General features: G+C 40.1%; 1 protein-coding gene across 2 annotated transcripts in view; it reads left to right on the forward strand.

Moving 5' to 3' along the window:
* VAT1L (vesicle amine transport 1 like) overlaps positions 1 to 21439 on the forward strand; it is a 90031-nt gene that overhangs the window by 27609 nt on the left and 40983 nt on the right. For both annotated transcript variants that reach the window (XM_048816680.2, XM_048816681.2), the window contains exons 4-7: positions 5099 to 5241; positions 11918 to 12021; positions 13122 to 13177; positions 16119 to 16313. In XM_048816680.2, the coding sequence (XP_048672637.2) occupies positions 5099 to 5241; positions 11918 to 12021; positions 13122 to 13177; positions 16119 to 16313 (498 nt within the window). The remainder of the gene's footprint in view (positions 1 to 5098; positions 5242 to 11917; positions 12022 to 13121; positions 13178 to 16118; positions 16314 to 21439) is intronic.

Here is a 21439-nt window from a genome sequence, read left to right on the forward strand (position 1 = left end):
AAAATGGAAATGTCTCATGTCGATAACTTCAGAATAAATTCTTCCTGGTGGGAAGAAAGGGAGCCACGAGTCTGGATGCCTTGGGAGCCATAACTGAGCAGGGAGCCCCAGAGCTTGGGACACCCAGAGCTTTCAGGCTCCCAGCTTCCCTTCAGCCTACCAGAACAGGGAAACCTGGAAGATTTGGGGTCTGTGACTCTGAAAGCCTGGGCATGTTTTGAAATCTGCCTGGGTTTCGGAGGAACTTACCTAAAAATGAGCTGTCTCCACAGAATATTTTGATTGTGATGAATCAGCAAACTGAAGAAAAAAATTAATTTTTCCAACCTGCTCTAGTTTTCAGTTAGACCAGGAGTAACTATTGAATTAGTCTCATTTTAAGTGGGAGAAGAATCAGGATTCATTTTGTGTCTCATTTGCTCCTTGTTCCAGGCTCTACCAAAGAGCAACGTGACTTTTCTTTCTTAAATTCAGACCATCATGTTGTGAATGTCAGCCAGAAGCAGCGGCTGCAATTGTATTTCATAGCTCAGGAGAGCTTAAGCAACATGACCAGTTCAAAATACTACAAGATATTTCATACTTTCTAATGGATCATGCTAAAAGGAATACATTTAAAAAAAAAAAAAAAGCACTGGTCAGATTACAGGGGCTCAACTCCTCTGCTGTAAAATGGCAAAATTATCTTAAAAAGGCGTTTGAGTAAATGACACAAACTAACCTCAACCATGAAATATCTTTGAAAGTCCTTCCTCATCCCTCATTTAACAGGCATCCAATCCTAATGTATAGTGTTACTAATAAAAGAGGTGGAGTAGGCATGTTTAAAAATGCAATATTTGTCTCTCACACACTTATCTCCTATTGTAAGCTTAGCAAGGTGGTCTGGCTATTGGAGGTACACTAGGCCTGATCATGCATTTTGAATGCCTCCCACTGTGACTTCCTCACTAGAGCTACAAAACCCTGATATAGCAGCACCAAACTGCCCTAGTTGTTTATCAAGATCGAACATTTGCAACCTACCATAATTCTTTCTTCTTTTTTTTTTTTTTTAAGGTAGGCATAACATGCTGCAGAACTTTTCCAGTAGAAGGAGAATTGTGGTACAGGATTAGCCCAAGGCACCTCCAAACGTTTTCAGAATCTTTAAAGAAGATATACAGATTTTTAACGCCATGCCCCCAGACCGTACTTCATAAAATTAATGCTCTTCAGAACCCACATGCTATGCCCCCCACCCTGGGGGAAAAGATGTCAAATACAAGTAGCAAAGAGTGTGCTAGTCAACTTCCTTTTCAGTATGGTATTTATTTTTGTGTTGCATGTGCCAAAATTCTATTCCAAAGGATCAAGGGCAAAGAGGATTGTCAACATTACTTATAGTATTTCTATGGAAGGACTAGTGAGGATAATCATATAGAGGGTGAAAGTTTGCTTATTAGAGACAAAAACTTAGGGAAACTATTATGTAAAATCTCTAAGCTCAAGCACATGGCTGGAAACATATATTTTTCATTGTACCTTAGGGTCCCAAAACACAGTTTGTCAAATTAGGTTGATCCCATTGTTGTCAGTTCTCCTTTAAATTGGAAATGGTAAAACTGAGAGGATGATTGTCATAAATATAAAGGGAAGGATAAACACATTTAAAATCCCTCCTGGCCAGAGGAAAAACCCTTTCATCTGTAAAGGGTTAAGAAGCTAGGATAACCTCGCTGGCACCTGACCAAAATGACCAATGAGGAGACAAGATACTTTCAAAGCTGGAGGGGGGAGAAACAAAGGGTCTCTCTCTGTCTGTTTCATATTTTTGCCAGGAACAGAAAAGGAATGGAGAATTAGAACTTAGTAAGTAATCTAGCTAGATATGTGTTAGATTCTGTTTTGTTTAAATGGCTGATAAAATACGCTGTGCTGAATGGAATGTATATTCCTGTTTTTGTGTCTTTTTGTAACTTAAGGTTTTGCCTAGAGGGATTCTCTATGTTTTGAATCTGATTACCCTGTAAGGTATTTACCATCCTGATTTTATAGAGGTGATTCTTTTACTTTTTCTTCAATTAAAATTCTTCTTCTAAGAACCTGATTGCTTTTTCATTGTTCTTAAGATCCAAGGGTTTGGGTCTGTGTTCACCTATGCAAATTGGTGAGGATTTTTATCAAGCCTTCCCCAGGAAAGGGGGCATAGGGTTTGGGAGGGGAAAGACATTTTCAAGTAGGCTCTTTACCTGTTATATATTTGTTAGACGCTTGGTGGTGGCAGCAATAAAGTCCAAGGGCAAAAGATAAAATAGTTTGTACCTTTGGGAAGTTTTAACCTAAGCTGGTAAAAATAAGCTTAGGGGGTTTTATGCAGGTCCCCACATCTGTACCCTAGAGTTCAGAGTGGGGAAGGAACCTTGACAGTGATAGTTACTCTTCCGTAGCTTGACTGCAGCCTTAGTAAGATGAATATCTACATGTAAATGGTGAACATAAGAATGACAATACGGGGTTTGATCAATGGTACATCTAGTCCTGTCTTCCAACAGTGGCCAACGCCAGATGATTCAAAGGGAACAAACAGAACAGGGCAATCACCAAGTGATCCATCCCCTGCCATTCAATCCCAGCATCTGGCAGTCAGTGGCATAGGGACAACTAGAGCATCCCTGACCATCTTGGCTCTTCAGCATGTGTGCAGTGTGTCCTGTCGTTTAATAGCATCGTCATCAGCCAAGTGAAGAGCCGGTAGTCCCCCGTCAATGTAAGTCAGCAGGCACTCGTCAAGGATATGCGACATAGTCTGAAGTTGACTGCACCCCATCTGAAGAGAGTGGCTGCACAATTGCCCTGTCCTGTTTGAAACCGGTTCACGGATGACCACAGGTGCCTTGGCAGGTCAAAACCTAGTGGGCAGATGGTTGGGTAACGAGATGATTAATGACTGTCATTGCTGACCACTCGTTATGCCAAGCAGGTTTCATCATAACCTGTGGTGGCATAAGTGACCATAAAGGGCATCTGGAAGACCAGCGAACTGAGGGGTGATTGAAGAGGTCTGAGTACAGAGGCGAGTCTTGGCTAATAGCCATTGATGGACCTATCCTCCATGAATTTATCTAATTCTTTTTTTAATCCAGTTATAGTTTTGGTCTTCACGACATTCCCTGGCAATGAGTTCCATAGGATGACTGCATTGTGTGAAGTACTTCCTTTTGTTTGTTTTAAACCTGCTGACTATTAATTTCATTGGGTGACTCCTAGTTCTTGTGGTATACGTAGGGCTGAATAACACTTACTTTCTCTCTTACACCATTCATGGATTTTATAGACTTCTGTCATATCCCCACTTAGTCGTCTCTTTTCCAAGCTGCAAAGTCAATCTTCTTAATCTCTCTTTATATGGAAACTATTCCATACCCTTAAATCATTTTTCTTGCCCTTCTCTGTACCTTTTCCATTTCTAATGTATCTTTTTTGAGATGAGGTGACTAGAACTGCATGCAGTAATCTAGGTGTGGGTATACCATGGATTTATATAGTGGCATTATGATATTTACTGTCTTCTTTCCTAATGGTTCCTAACATTCTGTTAGCGGTTTTTTTGGGTTTGGTTTGTTTTTTTGTTTTTTTTTTTTGACTGCCATTGCTCTTTGAGCAGTTGTTTTCAGAGAACTATCCATGATGAATGATATGTATAATAAGAAAAAGGGCATACTTTTTCTGTGCAGAAAGCTGGCTGAAAATAGGAAGATTTTGCAAAAAAAAACCCCAACATTTTGAAGTTTTCTGTTTTGCATTTTCCATGAAACTTTCAGGAAATTTTTCCATGAAACTTTTGTCAAAGTCATGTTAAGAAGTTTTTGTTTCTCAATACTCCGTTTTCAGGCAGAAAATGTATTTTCTGTAAAGCAAGAAAAATAACTTTATAAACAGTTGATTAAAAAAATTCAGTAAAAAGTTATGTTTAAAAAAGACATCAGAAAATGTTGCAAAAATGAGAAATTTCTGTGAAGTCTACAATTTTTCCTAAAAATGCTGTTTTTGACAAAAAGACCAAAATTGGAAAAAGAAACACTCAAAATTCTGACAAGCTCTACTGTATTCTCTCCAATCCTCCTTTCTTTATTAAGAGATACCATTAACTTAAAACCATGTTAATTTCTTCATACACGAGTTAAGTAATTTCAGGTACTACACCAGCATTTACAATTTCATATCCTATTCTAATAATAACCATTGTTCTGTGTTTTGTTGCTTTGTGAAAAACCCACCCAAATGGAGGAAAATGACTGTACCAGGAAAAAGTGATATCTGCTTGTTCATAAGGGCCCAGATCCCGAAGGTACTTAGGTGCCTAACTGCCACTGGTTTTAATTAAATCAATAAAAGGTAGGAAACTAAATATCTTGTGAGGATCTGGGCCTTAGAATCCTAAGTCTCATTGACTCTCAGTGAAACTTTAGCTCTTACTCAGTGCACCCAATGTAATTTTAAGTAAATGAGTCCTCCACTGCTCACATGTTTATAGTGACACAAGCTATTTAAGAGCTTTCAAGTGTTTAAGAGCTTTCAAAGCCTAAAGATGCACATCATACAGGTGAGCATAAGATCCACTGATCATTGTGGATTTCCCCCAAAGTACACTCAAAAATCTGGCCTAAGACACTGGCAAATGCCCATAGTAAACAAACTGGGAAAAAAATAGAAATATTTTTCTGGTAATCCTTCAATAATCATCATTTTAGGTCAGTATGTAAATGTCTTTCATGCAAAAGTATCATTTTAAGTGGATGCTGCCCTTTAATTGGAACATTTTACAATAGCTGAATTCACTTCAAAACACCATTGTGAAAGGGATATATGTGTGGTAGTTTTTCCAGTATAATTTATCACTTGCTAAACTAATTTTATCCCAAAAGAATATTTTTCTGGATATGCGTGGGTTTACATCTGTTTTACTGTGTGACTGTGAAATGTCTAACCAGGATAAAGAAAGTTTTGAAAACTGCATATGGCCAGCCTGGGATTTTATTGTATTATGAGTGAATTGGCAGGCAGAAATCAAGTAACTGACTTTGTCCGTGGAACTGATATAACAATATATTTGCAGGGTCAAGCCGTTGCTCAGCTCTGCTCAACGATCCCCAGTGTTACTGTTTTTGGAACAGCTTCCTCTTTCAAGCATGAAGCAATCAAAGATTCAGTAACTCACCTGTTTGACAGAAATGCAGACTATGTCCAAGAAGTAAAGAGGTAAGGATTTTGTTTTGATTATCAAGTAGTAGCTAGCAAATTACTATGAAAACAGTGAGTTAAGCATATCTATGAGAACTGAATAAACAGGTTGGTTTTGGAACAATCACAGATCTAATCTAGATGTTCTCTAACTTTCTAATGAAAAGATAATTATAGCAAATCAGTACTTCCCTCTTCCTTTACGATCCAACATGGGCTTTATTGAGCATGTTCACTTAGATGCCTGCTACAAGCCAAAGGAATTAAATGAAAGAGAACAAAGAACTTGACTGGGGGGGGATTTAATCTCATATTATTTTCCTGTAGCCTGATAGTCTTTTATTATTGCTGTTCACTAAGTTGTTTTTAGTAGATTTGGTGCAATTTCTTCAAAATGTTCGGGAATTCTCTTGTGTGATTCTGTCTATCTAGGTTCTTATATTGTGCAAACCACTAGTATCTTGAGTTCTATGGTGTCTGGTTGGATTGTGAATACTTAAAATTTGTCTGTTTGCTTTAAGGTTAGAGTCATTTGGTGACCTCCTGAAGTTGTCACCTAGGCTTCAGTGCTTCACAAATGCTTGCAGTTTTTTGGGTTAGTCTGATTAGTGTTGGCTGCTAAGGGATATATTTGGTAGAGAAAGTAAAGAAAATCTTCTCTAATTCTAGAAACAAATATTTGATGTTGCTGTTTTCTAATTCTACTTTAAAAATAAAGATGTCTTGACTGCACTGATGCACTATCTCAGTCAGCTGGAGGGAGCAAGAGAAATTTCTATGTCCATTGCACATGCATGCACTCCAGTAGCATGTTGTGTGGGTTCTCCATAAGGGATGCTGCATCAAAATATATGCAAAGTTTTTAGCTTATATCACCTTGGATTGGGATCAGAGTGGATCTCATAAACTACGCAGGCTCAGCGCATAGATGGGATGTCCCCAAAAAGAACATAGGCCGCAGGAAGTAGTGTTGGGTATTCGACTGGTGACATGCTTCCTTCTCAAGTCATTGCTGCCACAGCTTGGTGTTGGGGGAAACCATGGGAACTTTTGGAGGAGTGGCTGTTGAAGATCCTGTGGCACTCCTCTGTAAGATCAGGGTGTTTAATCCCCATATCCTGACATAATTCTAGTGTGAGTAATTACATTGTGCTTCCCACAAGTATTCTCTGCATTGTCAGCTGGATACAGTATTCATCACTCTTTCATCCTACATGGGTTGAATAGTCTGACTACTGCTAAACACCCCTGTGGCAGCTGAAGTTGGTATGCTGGGGTATGCATGTGAGTGCTCTGTATCACCCCCTTAACACCCTTTTTAACTCCCATTAAGTTCAGTGGCAAGACTGTCCCTGACTTCAGGGGGAGTTAAATCGGGACCATAACAAAGGCCTTTTTATATCAGAAGAAAATTTCACTCAACACGACATTTCCTTAGATCAGGAGAAGAGTTGTCTGGCAAAGGGTATCTGCCCAGCACCACCTCCTCAGCCCTGGACTGTTGATAGGACCTCACTTCCCCACACTGGAAACTGCTGGGGCTGAATTTTCACTGCCAGTGGGGAGCTGCTGTAGCATGATGATCCAGCTCCTCTTCACTTCCCTCTGGGAGCAGCTGCAACAGACCAGGAGTCAGCTACCTCCCACTGTACTAGGGCCATTTGAACAAACGGGGAGAAAATGTTCACAGAATTTTTTCACTGTTCAACGTTTGAAATTTTGAAGAAAAATTTCATCAGAATTCAAAACCAGCTCCCGTTCCTTATCCATGGGATGCTGACTTCTCCTGTGCTCAACCAGAGGAAGATACAATCTCCTTGGAATGCCCCACTCCCTATTGTGGTAGGTGATCATTGTTCTATTCCAAGGGATTATTACAGTGGAACCCAGTTATAGTGGAGAGAAATTTTGCTACACGGAGTCCATTAAAATGCATGGCAGCACTTTGTAGCTTTCACTCTGGTTTACTACTAGTGGATTTTCCCCTATGATCAGTCCACAGGGACTGTGATTTGGGGCCATTTGGAATGGAAGATAAAACATACATGCAAAATGTTACATTTCCTCTTTAGGAAGACTGCTGTGACTATGATGGCAGGGTGATGAGTGTGTCACTGAAATGTAGGTGGAGAGCTGTGGAAAGTCAAAATGTCCATCCCATGGGAAATTCCAATATTTTGAATTTTTGGTTTGGTCTCAAATCAGAAAATGGAAAACGTTGATCTTGCAGAAACTGGGTTTTCCATTGGAAAAAACATTTTGATGGAAAATCCCTGACCCGCTCTAGTAGATAGACGGCTTGGTTGCCAGAGGGCAGTGGCTCTACTTCAAAGCCTGCTTTATATCAAAATCCTGCAGTAACAATGACTGGGATGATGTTTACAATAAAGATACATTCACTGCCCTGATTACTTCTGAAAGGGTACGTTAAGTATCATTAAAAAGAACAGGAGGACTTGTGGCACCTTGGAGAGTAACAAATTTATTTGCGCATAAACTTTTGTGAGTTACAGCTTCATCCGATGAAGTGAGCTGTAGCTCACGAAAGCTTACGCTCAAATAAATCGGTTAGTCTGTAAGGTGCCACAAGTACTCCTTTTCTTTTTGCGGATACAGACTAACAAGGCTGCTGCTCTGAAACCTGTCGTTAAGTATCATGTGTTTACAAATGAATGCTCATCAAACTGCCTAACTGTAGAGAAAATTGTGTGCACTGTTTTAGCAGTGCCAGTCCACAGATATTAGAGAGACAAGGTGGGTGAGGAAATATCTTTTATTGGTCCAAGGCCTGTTTGGTGAAAGAGACAAGTTTTTGAGCACACAGAGCTGAGCAGACCTGAAGAAGAACTCTATAGCTCAGTAGCTAAAAAAGATATTACCCACCTGGAGAAATTATTGGCCCACACATATCAGCAGTGTCTAACTGTTACACTACTAAGGGAAGAAGTCTTATGTTTTGTGGCTCTTTGTCATGTGTTTCCAGCAGACATTTGAGAGTTCTTTCTCTCTCTTTTCTGAGGAAAATGAAAGATTCTTTATAGGTCATAAAGCTTTCTCTGTTCTCCGACTTTGTCTAATTGCAGTTAGGCAATTGCAAGAGGTAGGGTCATCACAAGCTAACAGTTGCTTTTGGGGAGTAGAAACTGTTGACTGCACCTTATGCCTTTGATAGTCCCCAGGGTATAATTATGGTAGAATAATGTACCAGTGGTTAGCATAATTGTTTAATTAAAGAGAACTGGTCAATTATTTACAACTACTAGAGATATTTACTTGGTTATAAAGTAAAATAGCAGCAGGTTTTAGTCAAACTGGAGGCAGGAGCTCACAGGTTTAGTTAGTGCAGAGAAATGTGAAACCAGACTTTGTTACTGGCACCATTAGAGTAACTAATAATTCTCTCTCTTTTCTTAAAATAGCTCTGAACGTTGTCAGGTTATATTTTGCACCTGAAAAAAGATAGTGGTTTTTTTGGCCAGTAAATACTGAGCTATGTTCAGAAATGTATGCAAACAAGGTTATTTATTGGAACCATATAAAAATTCAACTCCTCTGTTGCACAAATTGTAACAATATTCTGCCCTTGGATTCATGTGGATGGCTCCTATTGACTTCTCTCTAAGCTTGGTTTGACTCAGTGCAGGAACCTCATAGATCAAAAATCCAAAACGGAATTCTGTCCATGTTCTGATGCTTAAAAACATACTATCTAAGGAGAAGTGAGATAGAAAATGACCCGTTTCCCCTTTTTTATTTTGCCTGATGAATGCAGAAGCAGACCTCCCCTGCCATGTGACACCCATTCACACTCAAATTTATACCCACAAATCCTTCTTGTATGCTTCAGTTTTTGTGTAGGCCCTTCCATAGAAGGATCTATTTGGCTATTCAACCCTTGCCAGGCTGAAGAGCGTACGCTGTTTGAGTCTGTGCAGCAAAGCCCGAATGAGCACAAACTTTAGGGCTCAGATTCAGTATGAATTGCCTTTGATGAGGAGGTCGATTGTTCTTCTACCAAATGGACAATTCTCTCTTAAACTTGGTTGTAGCTAAATGGAATTCTAACATGACTGGGCGAGGGGACACAGATTGAGCTATGCTGGAACAAGCATTATTTAGCTAGATAAGGACATTATGTAAACTAGAGTATGACATTAGATCACTGTTAAACAACCTCAGCTGCAACCTCAATTCTTATCCAGGCTAGAGCATGGTTGTTATAACCATCTGTACTGGCTGGCCGAATTATTTTAGGATCCTGGTAGGCCCATGTTGAACCATCAATTGAAAACTCTTAAGATCTATGGAGACAGGGTCAAAACTGTTGAATTGCAGCCCCTGTGGGGTTTGCTGTGTAAAAGTGAGTTAGCACAGTGGTTTTCATTGTAGTTTTAATGACTAAAGCCTAGACTGTACCTCTACATGAGAGAAACTGCGTAGGTGGTAAAAAACTCTGTAAGATTCCACACTGAGTTTTTTTTTGAATTCTTCTGTCTGGGTGGTTGGATTTGCCCTCTTGTTCATAAAGCAAGGGGTTGACCCCCACCCCACCTCCACGCGCCTTTGAATCCTCCAAATTAATGTGCAAGATGCAATGGAGCCCAGGATGCCCCAGTTCTGCCCCTATGCATCTAGGGTGCCTCCAACCCCACTGGGCACTCCCTGACACACACACCCCCCCCGAGCCTCTGAATGCCTCCATGATGCTCCTTTAATGCTTAAAGTAGTTTTCACATTGAAGAGGGGACAATACAGCTCAAGGCTGTATTCTTTACTACAATACACATTTCACCAGCCTATGCATGGATACCCAAACCCATGGAGGGGTCTCCACAGAGACTAGGGCAGGAGTGATGGTACCCTGTGCCACCCTCCACAAAAAAAGAGGAGCCCCACCCATGGATGATTCCTTCCATGTACACAGGTGAATTGTATACAATTTGGCTCCAAGTGAAGTTACTATCTGGCACCAGCACTATAAATCTTTTTGTACCCTAACTTATTTAGGTTCGTATGACAACTGTGAGTGCCTGCTATCATTATCAGGAGTTACAAATGTAATATTTGTTTCTAGTGTGGAAACTATAGATTTCAAGTTTCCCTCTGAATATGCATGGGGGATGAATCGAAGTGTATCATGTAGAATTATTTGCTTCCCTGAAGAAATTCACATCTAACAGCTGTTTTTATAAGCACCAATACATCCCCATGTGTCTGAGGATAGACTCAGCCCTTAGTCACCTCAGTAGCATTTTTGCACTGGATTGTCATCTCACACTGGCTTCCCACTAGTGTAACTATTGACCTCAGTGAAGTTATTCTTGATCTACACTGGTGTGAGAAAAGAATTGAGACTGTTGACTTGAATGAAACATGAAGAAGATTGGGCTGTATTGTGAGCAAACACTCCCACAGCACTTCTGCTGCATGGTCGATATCTTCTATGAAGTAGACCAATGCTGTTATTACATTCAGTTGTTCATTCCCATGATCCATGCTCTAGTCTTTCACAGGCCTCTCTGATCTGCATAAACACTTCTTGATTTATTTTCATAACCTCCCTATTTTAGATTCCCATCTTGCCCTGTAAAATAGTTGTACCCCCATTCACATAGTCTCTGTGCCAGAGATTAACAATATATAATTTCTACCTTCTCATGTTCTGCTTCTTTCCCTCAGTTGTTCTGGTTACAACACTGTTGCTCAGATAGATAAACATATTTTTATCATCCTGTAATATACTATCCCAGTCAAATCTCAATTAAGCCAAACTTCTCTTTCCTCCATAATTATCTGTACCACCTATAGCATTCTGACCACTCCACTATACTCTTCTTCCTCATTCATTTTTCCAGAAGAAAGAAATAAACAAAAATAGTGTAAAGGTAACCAATCATTTACTAAACACTTGGCTTTCTTTGACACAATTCCTTTCCCATCTCACATATGTATGTTTAGTTCAGGCCAGATTCTGACATCTTTACTCACATTGAGTAGTATGTTACTCCACAAATAGCCCCATTAACTTCAATGAGATTGATTGTGGAGTAAGATACTCTTAACATGTCTGTGTGTGGCAGGGCTGAGACTCTAGGCCAAGTTTTTCAAAAGAGACTAGGAGTACTTGTGGCACCTTAGAGACTAACCAATTTATTTGAGCATAAGATCAATGAGCATAAGCTTATGCTCAATAAATTGGTTAGTCTCTAAGGTGCCACAAGTATTTCTTTTCTTTTTGCGAATACAGACTAACACGGCTGTTATTCTGAAACCTGTCAAAAGAGACTATTGATCTTGGCAGGTTTAGAGTAGCAGCTGTGTTAGTCTGTATCCGCAAAAAGAACAGGAGTACTTGCAGCCTAAGGTGCCACAAGTACTCCTATTGATCTTGTGTGTCTCCATTGTTGCATACCCAAGTGGAGACGCCTGGTTTTCAGAGGGTGAATGCTAAGCACTTTTGGAGAATTAGGTGTTCTTAAAATGGCTCCAGTTGTGTACTTTGTAACTGAGATGCTCAAAATCACTAGTTGCTTTTGCAAATCTTAACATTAGATAACAAACTCTTCCGACTCCTCTCTAAACTGCCTTTCAAACTGTGGGTGCTATGTAAACAATAACCCTATAGTAGACCAGTTAAAAGAAATGCAGCCTTGAGTCCTGATGCAGTGTGAAATTTACCCTCCTTTTGTCTTAGAATCTCAGCAGAAGGAGTAGATATCGTTCTGGATTGTCTGTGTGGAGAAAATACTGGAAAAGGCCTCAGTCTTCTCAAACCACTTGGGACTTACATTTTATATGGTGAGTAAAAACAAAACAATTAGAAGTTTATTTCAAAAATACCAATATGCCAACCTCTTCTAGCAGCATGGGGACACCCTTTAAAAAATCCAAGCTACTACATTCTCCCTGGGGAGTATGAAGAATTTATCTGCCATGTTACACTTGGTCAGTTCAATCATTTCTTTTCAAGAGTCTCTGAGGATCTGATTCATAGGCTAAAAAATTAGGAGAAGCTAGTTGCTACAAAGCAAGTTGTTTTTTCAAAATATTCAAAGGCGGAAATGGCTCTGTGGTTCAGATAGTTGAACATCACTTGGCCACATAGATGGAATATGTTTGGGGGGCGACTTTGGATGTCTTATTCCTCAGGCCACAGGAAGCTAGCAGTTTGGCAGAAGTAACCGTAGTATGAAGCATGGAACTATAGAAAGAGAGTCATTCAGGAATGGCTTCATTTGGTCTGACACCAAGCAGTGCAAGCTGAATCCAGACTTCTAAATCTCACATTTTAGAGCCTGAGCATGTATCACTGGCCACTCAGCGTATTTAATAATAGAAATTGCTTCCCTATAACTCTGCCTACGTGCCACATAACTTACTGCTAATGAAACAGCAACATCCCCAGCCTCTGTGAGAGGAGAGTTAGATACTACATATCTCTGAAGACTGAGAGAGGGGAAGTCTATATGGTTATAGCTACCACCTAGCTGCTAAACTATAGTGGTAGAGAGGAAACTGTAATGGGGAGGAAGAGATTTGCTCTCAAAATACCTAATATTATCTAGTCTGCTTGTCTATGAACATCTGTTTGAGAGGCTGAATTGGTGGTTTTTCTGATCTCAGAAATAATGAAAGCTTATCTGTCATTTGGTATGAACAAATCTTTCTTTTGTTTCTGAAATGTGTAGGATGCTATCAACTTGACTTCTTTGATTGCTGTAGCAATGATAAAAGGAAGGGCATCATTGTAGCTTATGCAATTTGGAAAAAAAAACTAAGAATTTTTCCAAAGCACAAATAGAAATGTTTTTATTTTTTTAATGCAGACAATTAAATGGCCTCATTCATTGGCATGTTATAAGGGGTGTTTACATGTACGTGATCTCTTTTTTTTTCAGGTTCATCTAATATGGTTACTGGGGAAACAAAAAGCTTCTTTAGCTTTGCAAAATCAGTAAGTATAGTGCTCCTGTGGTTCTGTTATACCGCACTTATTAGCATTTATCTCCTAAACCCATTATTTTTAGCAGCTTAGTTCATCTTTACCAACACCAACCTAATTTGTCTCCATTTCATCATTTACTAACTCCAGTATATAACATCACACTAGTGCAAATGAAGAGTGGTAAATGTAGCTTGGACTGATATGTTTTTCTTTTGGTATGACAGCTAGACAGGAGTCTGCTCTGTATGCAATAAATATTTGAGTTGCCAATAATCTGTATAAAGTCATTTTATATCTTAGACAAAACTAAACCATCAGTTTATTTTCTGAGCTGGTAATAGCATGTTATATCCACTATACAACTGTACTCCCAGGGGGTTCTTTCCTTCTCTAATGTGGATGTACAGTGATGTGAATTCAAGGATCTACTTGGGTCACAGGGCTCAGCTGATGTTCTGTCATCTCCAGGTGTACAGAAGAGTCTTAGGAATTAATTGAGCCATACAGGGTATGTCTACACTGCAGTGTGACTACAGCTCATGTAAACATACCCAAGCTAGCTTTAATCTAGCTTACTCAGACACCAGAGCAGTGAAGCCGCAGCAGTGCATGAGTAACTACCTGGTTTCTGGATGGGCTTGTTCAGTCCACACTGAAGCGTGTGGTACCATGGCTTCACTGTTTTGGTACCCCAACTAACTAGATTAATGCTAGCTTGGGTGTGTCTACACAAGCTGCAATCACAACCCATGATTGAAGGATAGATACCCATTGAAATGTTCTTATGGTGCTGTCTTACTCTTTTCACTGATGTGAACAAACTAAAAGCTGAAGTATTAACCAACTATTCCCTGGCCTATTACAAGTAATGAACAAAACTGTTCAGACAATTCACAAACATAAAAAAGGCCAAATCTGTCATTAAATTGTTTGCAAGGAAAAGTTCAACCAGCTCAGAAAGTGATTCCTTCAGATATGAGAAACAAGGACACAAGCTACTAATCAGAGACCCACCACACACAATTTGTCTGCTAAAAATTCATCAACACCTCATACCAGCAACTCTTTTTCCCAGAAGAAATTAACTTCAGATATCTCTATGGAGCTAAAATGAGGATATATCAAAATCCCCAATAAGAGACACTCAGAGACTTTACCTCTCTATCTCACATAGTGGCAAGGGCTAAAACGTGCAAAGATACTTGTAATTAGATACAAACATAGACCTGAAATAGTCTGAAGGAATTCCTGTCACCGTTAAAAATCTGTATTATCTTCAAAGAAAATAGCTACATACGAACATACAGAAAAAGATATTGTGGGTGCTGAAACAACCTGGTCTTGCTAGTTTGACATAATGGGGACAATTGGGAAATGCAAGACCAACATGTCCATTAAGTTATTCTGTTGTCTCTGTTGCTGCCTTGGTTTGTTTTTGAGCCTAAGACTAGGCAAGTTTCGCGCTGCACATGTGAATAAGTCAAGGAGACGGGTCACCACATGTTTTTCAATTGGTAGAGTAGACAGCCCTGGTAGAAATTGCAATTGGCTCCCATTGGTCCCATCTAGAGCAGCTACTGTAGGTTTTGGAAGAAAGCAACAGTTACATTGGTTCCTCGAGCTACTGGTTCTCCATCTGAAACCAAGAGAAGCCCAGAGAATGAGACTTGTTCTAGGATACTAATGCAATCCACTAGGAAGGGCTATACTGTTCCATAAACAGATACCAAGGTTTTAATCTAAGTGTGCTGCACATTGCAGTTGTCTTGAAACCAGGTTCTCTGGAGCTAGCGTGATAACTAACTGTATGGAAGTTATAGGCTAAAACAAAAGCCTTGATCAACATGTCCAGGCCGATGTTACAAAGTCTTAAACCAGAATGAGTCAATAATAGCTGCTTTGTAATGGGTACTGGAGGGAATAATGCCACCTCTGGAAACTGAAAAGGCAATCAAAGGGAATATTTAATCAAAATATTAAGTAGGGCATTGAATTGTTCATAAAAATGTAAACTGCTTTTTTACACTAATCTAATTAACCCTGTGAAAATTAGGTTACCAAAAACCATAAGAATTTTTTTAATTAAAATTTTGCCCACTAGAATAAAACTCGCTAAGATGTGAGATCTCACTTACAAGATTGCCCTGGGGCTACAGTAGACAAAATAATGTCATTAGAGATAATACACAACTCCCAAAAGTTTCAATGTACAAGACTTCAGCAGGAGCTAGACAGAGAGGCAAGAGCAGCAGTAAGGTTTACATAGTATGTTTGGTGGGATAGGGAGGGAGTAGGGCTAAGGGGTTTTACAGAGGGAGTAGGGCTAAGGGGTTTTACAGAGGGGTTACATGGCTTCCCTAAGGTAACAAAGGAAGACTGTGGCAGAGCCACAAATAGAATTCAAGACTCCTAAATCCTGCCCCTTAGTCACAGGATTATCCATCCTCCCAGCTGTCTGCGTTTGCACCAAAACCCTGCATTTGACCTTCATAGGCTACATGTCTGTCTACCCCATTTCTCTGTGTAAACCTTGTGGCTAAGACAGCTCTGGAAATCTTTGGAATTTGGACACGAAAACCAAACAAGTGTATTTTATGCCCATTACTCTACATCGGACAGTTCAGTTTTCTGTGCAGCTATTTTCTCATACTGTGTCTTTCTGCTGCTATTGTTCACACTTTTATGTCATGAATCCTCTCTCCTTCACCCTAGCCCTTGAGCTGTCAGCAAAACAGTGCCTCTGTATTTTTGCTTTGTTTTTTCTTAAAATCCTTGAAGTTAGTGGGCTTTTGATCAAGTGCTGTGTCCTGTTTGCAGAGAACCTTTATTCTATGTTTGTTTGTTCTCCCATGCGAGATGTAACCTGTTTGCATACATTGTAGCATTGTGAACCCTTTTGTCTATATGTTAGTTTGTTCTTGTAACCTTCATGTCATTTGTTCCTTTCCAGTGGTGGCAGGTTGAGAAAGTGAACCCTATCAAGCTGTATGAAGAGAATAAAGTCATTGCTGGATTTTCTCTGCTAAATCTACTTTTCAAACAGGGCCGAAGTGGCCTAATTAAGGGTATAATGGACAAACTCATAACCCTGTACAATGAGAAGAAGATCAAGCCTCTGGTTGATTCATTATGGGCCCTGGAAGAGGTAGGAAAATAGTTATTTTGAAATATGAAATCAGACTTAGTAAACTATTTACAGTAATTAATTTATCCAACACATTTTGCTTTTACTTCTGTGCATGAATTGTTTGCCAAAACCCTGACAGTCTCACATTTCTTTGTTATCAAGAGTTATGCACACATTTCTACAATGAATAATTGTTGGTTTGCAGAGGATCTGTTCCTAGTTTGTGCAAATACTCCTAATGTATGAAGTGATGAATAGTCACATGGTATTCTTTCTATTACCTGATTGGATGAATTGTCTAACTAGCCAATGCAGCATGAATTGCAGATGTTAGTTGAATACAACTCAGAATCTGCCTTCAGTGAATAGCCTAATACTTTACAACGAGACTCATTTCATGCCTATATTTGTGCTAGATCAGTCGAACAACTCAAATGTTTGCAGAAAGTGAATACACAAGTGTTGCTGATCTGGGCAGATCAGAATTATCTTCTGATTTGAATGAATATTCCGGGACACATTTTTCTATTGTAAACTCTGTTTAAAGGATTGCAATCAATCTAGCCTGCTGATAATAGGATAGTTACACACCCCTACTTAACCAAGCCACTGTTTTCTGAAAACTCTGCTGTCCCTAAAATGTTGTTAGAAAAATAACTCTGGTCTTCTTAGCAGTCTGAACAGACATTTTTTATTATTCATTTGTATTACAATACCACTCAAGGTTTAATTTTGCCCTGAATTTGTCTGTGAAATGTACCAAGTTTGACACACAGCTAAAATGATTGCTTCCCCCAGCTCTGTTGAATGTGAATTCTAGTTGTACAGTTGCTATTGAAAAGGTACATAGCTTGGCTGTGATTGTGCTGGTATTACCTGGCATCCACGGTGAAAGTAGTAACCACCAAGCTCCGACAATGTGTGATATCAGCCAAAATTCTGGATGCCTCATAATCAGAGTTCAGACAGGGCACAGCACAGAGACTGCTCTAGCAGCACTAAAAGACTCCCTCCGCAGGCTATGGTCACTGGTAAGATCCTCATGTTCAAACTGCTGGATCTCTCTGCAGCCTTTGACTCAGTGGGCCACAAGGTAGTGCTAACACACCTATGTGGCTTAGCAGGAGTACTTGGCCCAGCACTACAATGGCTCCAATTGTTCCTCTCCAGCAGAACTCAGAGAGTGGTGATGGGTAAATGCTCCCCTTCTTGAAGGGCCTCATCTATCCCAGCTTCTCTTCAAATGTCTATTTCAGACCACTAGCAGAGATAGTGAGATGCCAGGGTGTTGGAAATAATAATTTTCATAATAAGTTCATTTGGGTTTACCACAACTAAGTTTCCACACGAGTATTCCTTTATTAGTTCAAAGGCCACTTGATGTTTGTTACATCCAAAACACAAATATAAGCATATGCACACACCTCTGTTCTGTACCCTTGCAACAACAGTTACAAGCATTGGCCACAATACTTACAACCGGATCAGACTCAGGAGACACCTTTCCACCATGACGTGACTCCTGATGGGCAAAGGAAAGCTCTCATAAAGAACTCCCAGAAAAACCTTGTTTGTAATCGTGTATAAAAACCAAGTTAAGTCATAGCTGGTTATGGGACTTTTGCTAGAGCCAGATGAAAGCTTAGGGCTGAACCCTATCCTCTGTTCCAGTGCAGACAAGATTAATGACTGGGGCTCTTTCTTCAAGGTTTTCTTATCTCATTTTGCCATATTTCTCCCTAACTACTGAGCCAAGCATTTCTTTATAATAAACTAAACAAACCAGTAATTTACTGCATCCGATACCCAGTTTTTAAAAAATTTAATAACCTCAACCCAAATCTTAAATAACTCTGATATTTCAATGGTCACTACAAGTTTAACACAAACAACCTTGTAATGATTTTATTCTTTTTGATTACATTCCTTGGGCCTGTTACTCATACTACCATCCAAACTCAATTTAAAACCATAGTTCACTCATGCCTAATGTGGGCCTATACTCCTACACATGGGCTTAGCTGCTGCCAGTATGCTGATAACACTCAGCTACATATCTCATTCTCAACTGATGCAACCACTGCCATTACCAAACCATCAGAATGCCTACAGGAAATTGGTTCTTGGATGAAGAGCGGCTGGCTCAAGCTGAACCCAGGTCAGACCAAAGTGATACTGTTTGAAAGGGGAAACAATTCAAAGAACTGGACAGGACATGGTGTCCACCTTCCAGTGACAGTGCACAGCCCCCATTCATCAAAGTCTCCCTTCGTTATGTTGGGATGACCAGATAGCATCAGTTCCTTAAAAATCTTTTTCCACCTGCTGCTCACTAGGAAACTTTGTCCTTTCCTCCTGGATGCAGACCTGGCCACAGTGTTCCATGCATTTGTCATGTCTGGGCTGGGTTACTGTAATTCATTGTATCTGAAGCTGAATGCGAAGATGACGCACAGGCTCCAGGTGGTAAAGAATGCAGTGCCTGCTTTCTGCCTGGCTCAGGCTGCCATGAGCACATCAGGCTTCAAGTTTCTCCACCAGCTTCCAGTCCACTTCTTATGCCAGTGTACAGCCTGATTTTCAAAGCAATTAATGGATCAAGCCCCAGTTATATCAAAACCCAATTTCAGTCTATGAACTCCCATGACAGCAGCACTTCTTTGTGACAGTGCAGCTCACAAGGCCCAGGACGAAGAATGTGAGATCTGGGGACAAAGCATTTTCTGCCAAGGGGATCCAGCTATGGAACAATCTTTCTGAGGAGCTCAGACAAATCTAGAGTCTTTGGGAAACAAGGCAAAGCCTCCCTCTTCGAGAAAACCTCTCTGCCATAAGTATTTCAAACACCGCTTTTATTCCTAAACTTCTCCCAACCCCTCCCCAAGGAGAGACCTATCTCTCACAGTTCTGACCCTATAAAGGGAGAAGTGCCAGAGACTCTACTTTGCTATTGATTTTCTAGTTAAGGTGATCAGATACAACATTGATGAGCAGCAGTATAAAACGCTGATAGATATATGCAGAATCTGATTTGTTTTTTATTAAATGGCATTGCACAATATTTTAAAATCTCTTAAGTGACATGAGGATGTAAGTGATGGAACTGAGCATGCTACTGTTTCGTTGTAGATTTATTTGTGATATATAGGCTTTAAAATAAGGAGGCACTTAACACCGACAATTAGAAGCCTAAGCAATTTTGGACCAAGAGAAAACAGTGTAAAAAAAGGTTATAAGTGGCAGGATGATCTTCTAGTCAACATGATGGGAATTTACTGGGCGACTTTAAGCAATATTCTTTCATTTGTTTGGTAACATTTCATATAACATTTGGGAGTATGTAAACTATGTCTCTGACATTAGTTTGTGGAATATGTAAATCCATCTGTTCAAGACTGCAGCCTTGCAAAATCTAGCTCATTTATCAATCCTGCTCAGTTTGCATGATCTAGGAGGCAATTTACAAAATGTGTTACTGGCTGGCATCTGCAGGAATATAATGATCCTGAGATGTTTGGGTTTCTAATTGATTATATAGAATTACTCGTCATTCTAAACATTAGGAAATATGCCCAGGTCAGTTTTCCAGAACAAAATCAATATGATGGACCTGGAGATGGGCCAGAGCTAGTGCCCTAGATTCATCAATCTTGGACTATGGGAAAGGTTTGGGTTTTTGTTTTGTTTTGTTTTGTTTTTTGGTCTCTGAACTTCATGAATCTGGCCCTTCCTGGAATGCATCATGAACTTATTTTGATTGCTTCTCATTTCTCATCAGTACTGGTAACCTTGATGCAGAACTCACAGGCTGAATTCAGAAGCTCAGTTCAACTCAGTCATGATTTTAAAATGTATATTTATGCACTAGTCACCAATGTTCCCTCTAATTTTTGACAGGCAGTGTGCACCAAAAATTTCTTCTGTGCAAATTGTTGTGCTTCTGTGCAAATGTTTGTGTGCGCGGTGTTTCGCCATGTGCGCAGGGTTTCGGATCTGTGTGAACACACACGCGCGCACAGCTTAGAGGGCACAGTACTAGACACCATTTGTATGGACACGTGTTCATTTTACTGTAGGTTCTTCATATGGCGTGGAAAAAATACCTATCCTTGTCCCCTCCTGCCTTGTGGCAAGCCTCTAACAGCAATGGGGGCTAAGGAGAAGGTTGACTTGCAGGCAGAGTTACTGGTTAAGCAATACCTGTAGCTCCACTATGGAAATACTTCCTTTATCTGGCAGCTCTCCTGCTGTTCTCCAGAGAGAAGCCCTAGTCTAATGAAAGTTAACACCTGAGGACTCCTGTGGGTAAAACGAGCCTCAGGCATACACATGCAGGATGGGAGAAATAAACTTAAAGTGATGGGCTTTCTATTGATATGAGCAGCCTGCTATCGGAATAGGGAGCAAGTCAAAGAAATGCAGTGGAGTTAGGGGTGGTGGCGATAAGGATGAAGCCTAGAGAGAGAAAGAGGATGCATGTGGGCTGGGCATCAGGACAGCACACTGCCCCGATTTGCCTCCCCAGAGGTGGAATTGAGGAGACCTTGAGGCAGGTTGGGCAGGGGACTGGTAGTTCATGGTAGATATTGACATAGTGCTTGGCTTTTCCTAGCATACATGGAGAAGGTTGTGACCAATAAGGAGAATTACTCCTCCTGCTGTTTAATTGTAACCATTAGACATGTGGCCTGTGTCTGTGGTGAGACTGTGTATGTGTGAGTGAAACCCTTAGTTAGTGGTCACTGGCTTGATAAGTGGGGGGGGGGGGGGGGAGAGGTAGGACTCTTTGGTCCAAAAATTTAAAAGTGAATGATCTGAGTAGTTTTCTCTGGAAAAACTTAGTAATCTCCCAAGTCTCATGGAAAATTCACTTGTTCACTGACCAGTAACTGTCTCCAAGTTTAAGACTAGTCGCCATGTTAGTCTGTGTCAGCAAAAACAACAAGGAGTCCTTGTGACACCTTAGAGACTAACAAATTTATTTGGGCATCAGTTTTCATAGGCTAAAACCCACTTCATCTTTGTTAGTCTCTAAGGTGCCACAAGGGCTTCTCCTCTCCAAGTTGGAAACTAAATTCAGTTGGTGACATCTGAAGTGTGAAGGGGTTTTAATCTTGTTCCAAGCACTCAATGCAGCCTCAGCT

The sequence above is a fragment of the Caretta caretta genome, chromosome 12 (genome assembly GCF_965140235.1).
Source record: "Caretta caretta isolate rCarCar2 chromosome 12, rCarCar1.hap1, whole genome shotgun sequence".
Classification (NCBI taxonomy): domain Eukaryota; kingdom Metazoa; phylum Chordata; order Testudines; family Cheloniidae; genus Caretta; species Caretta caretta.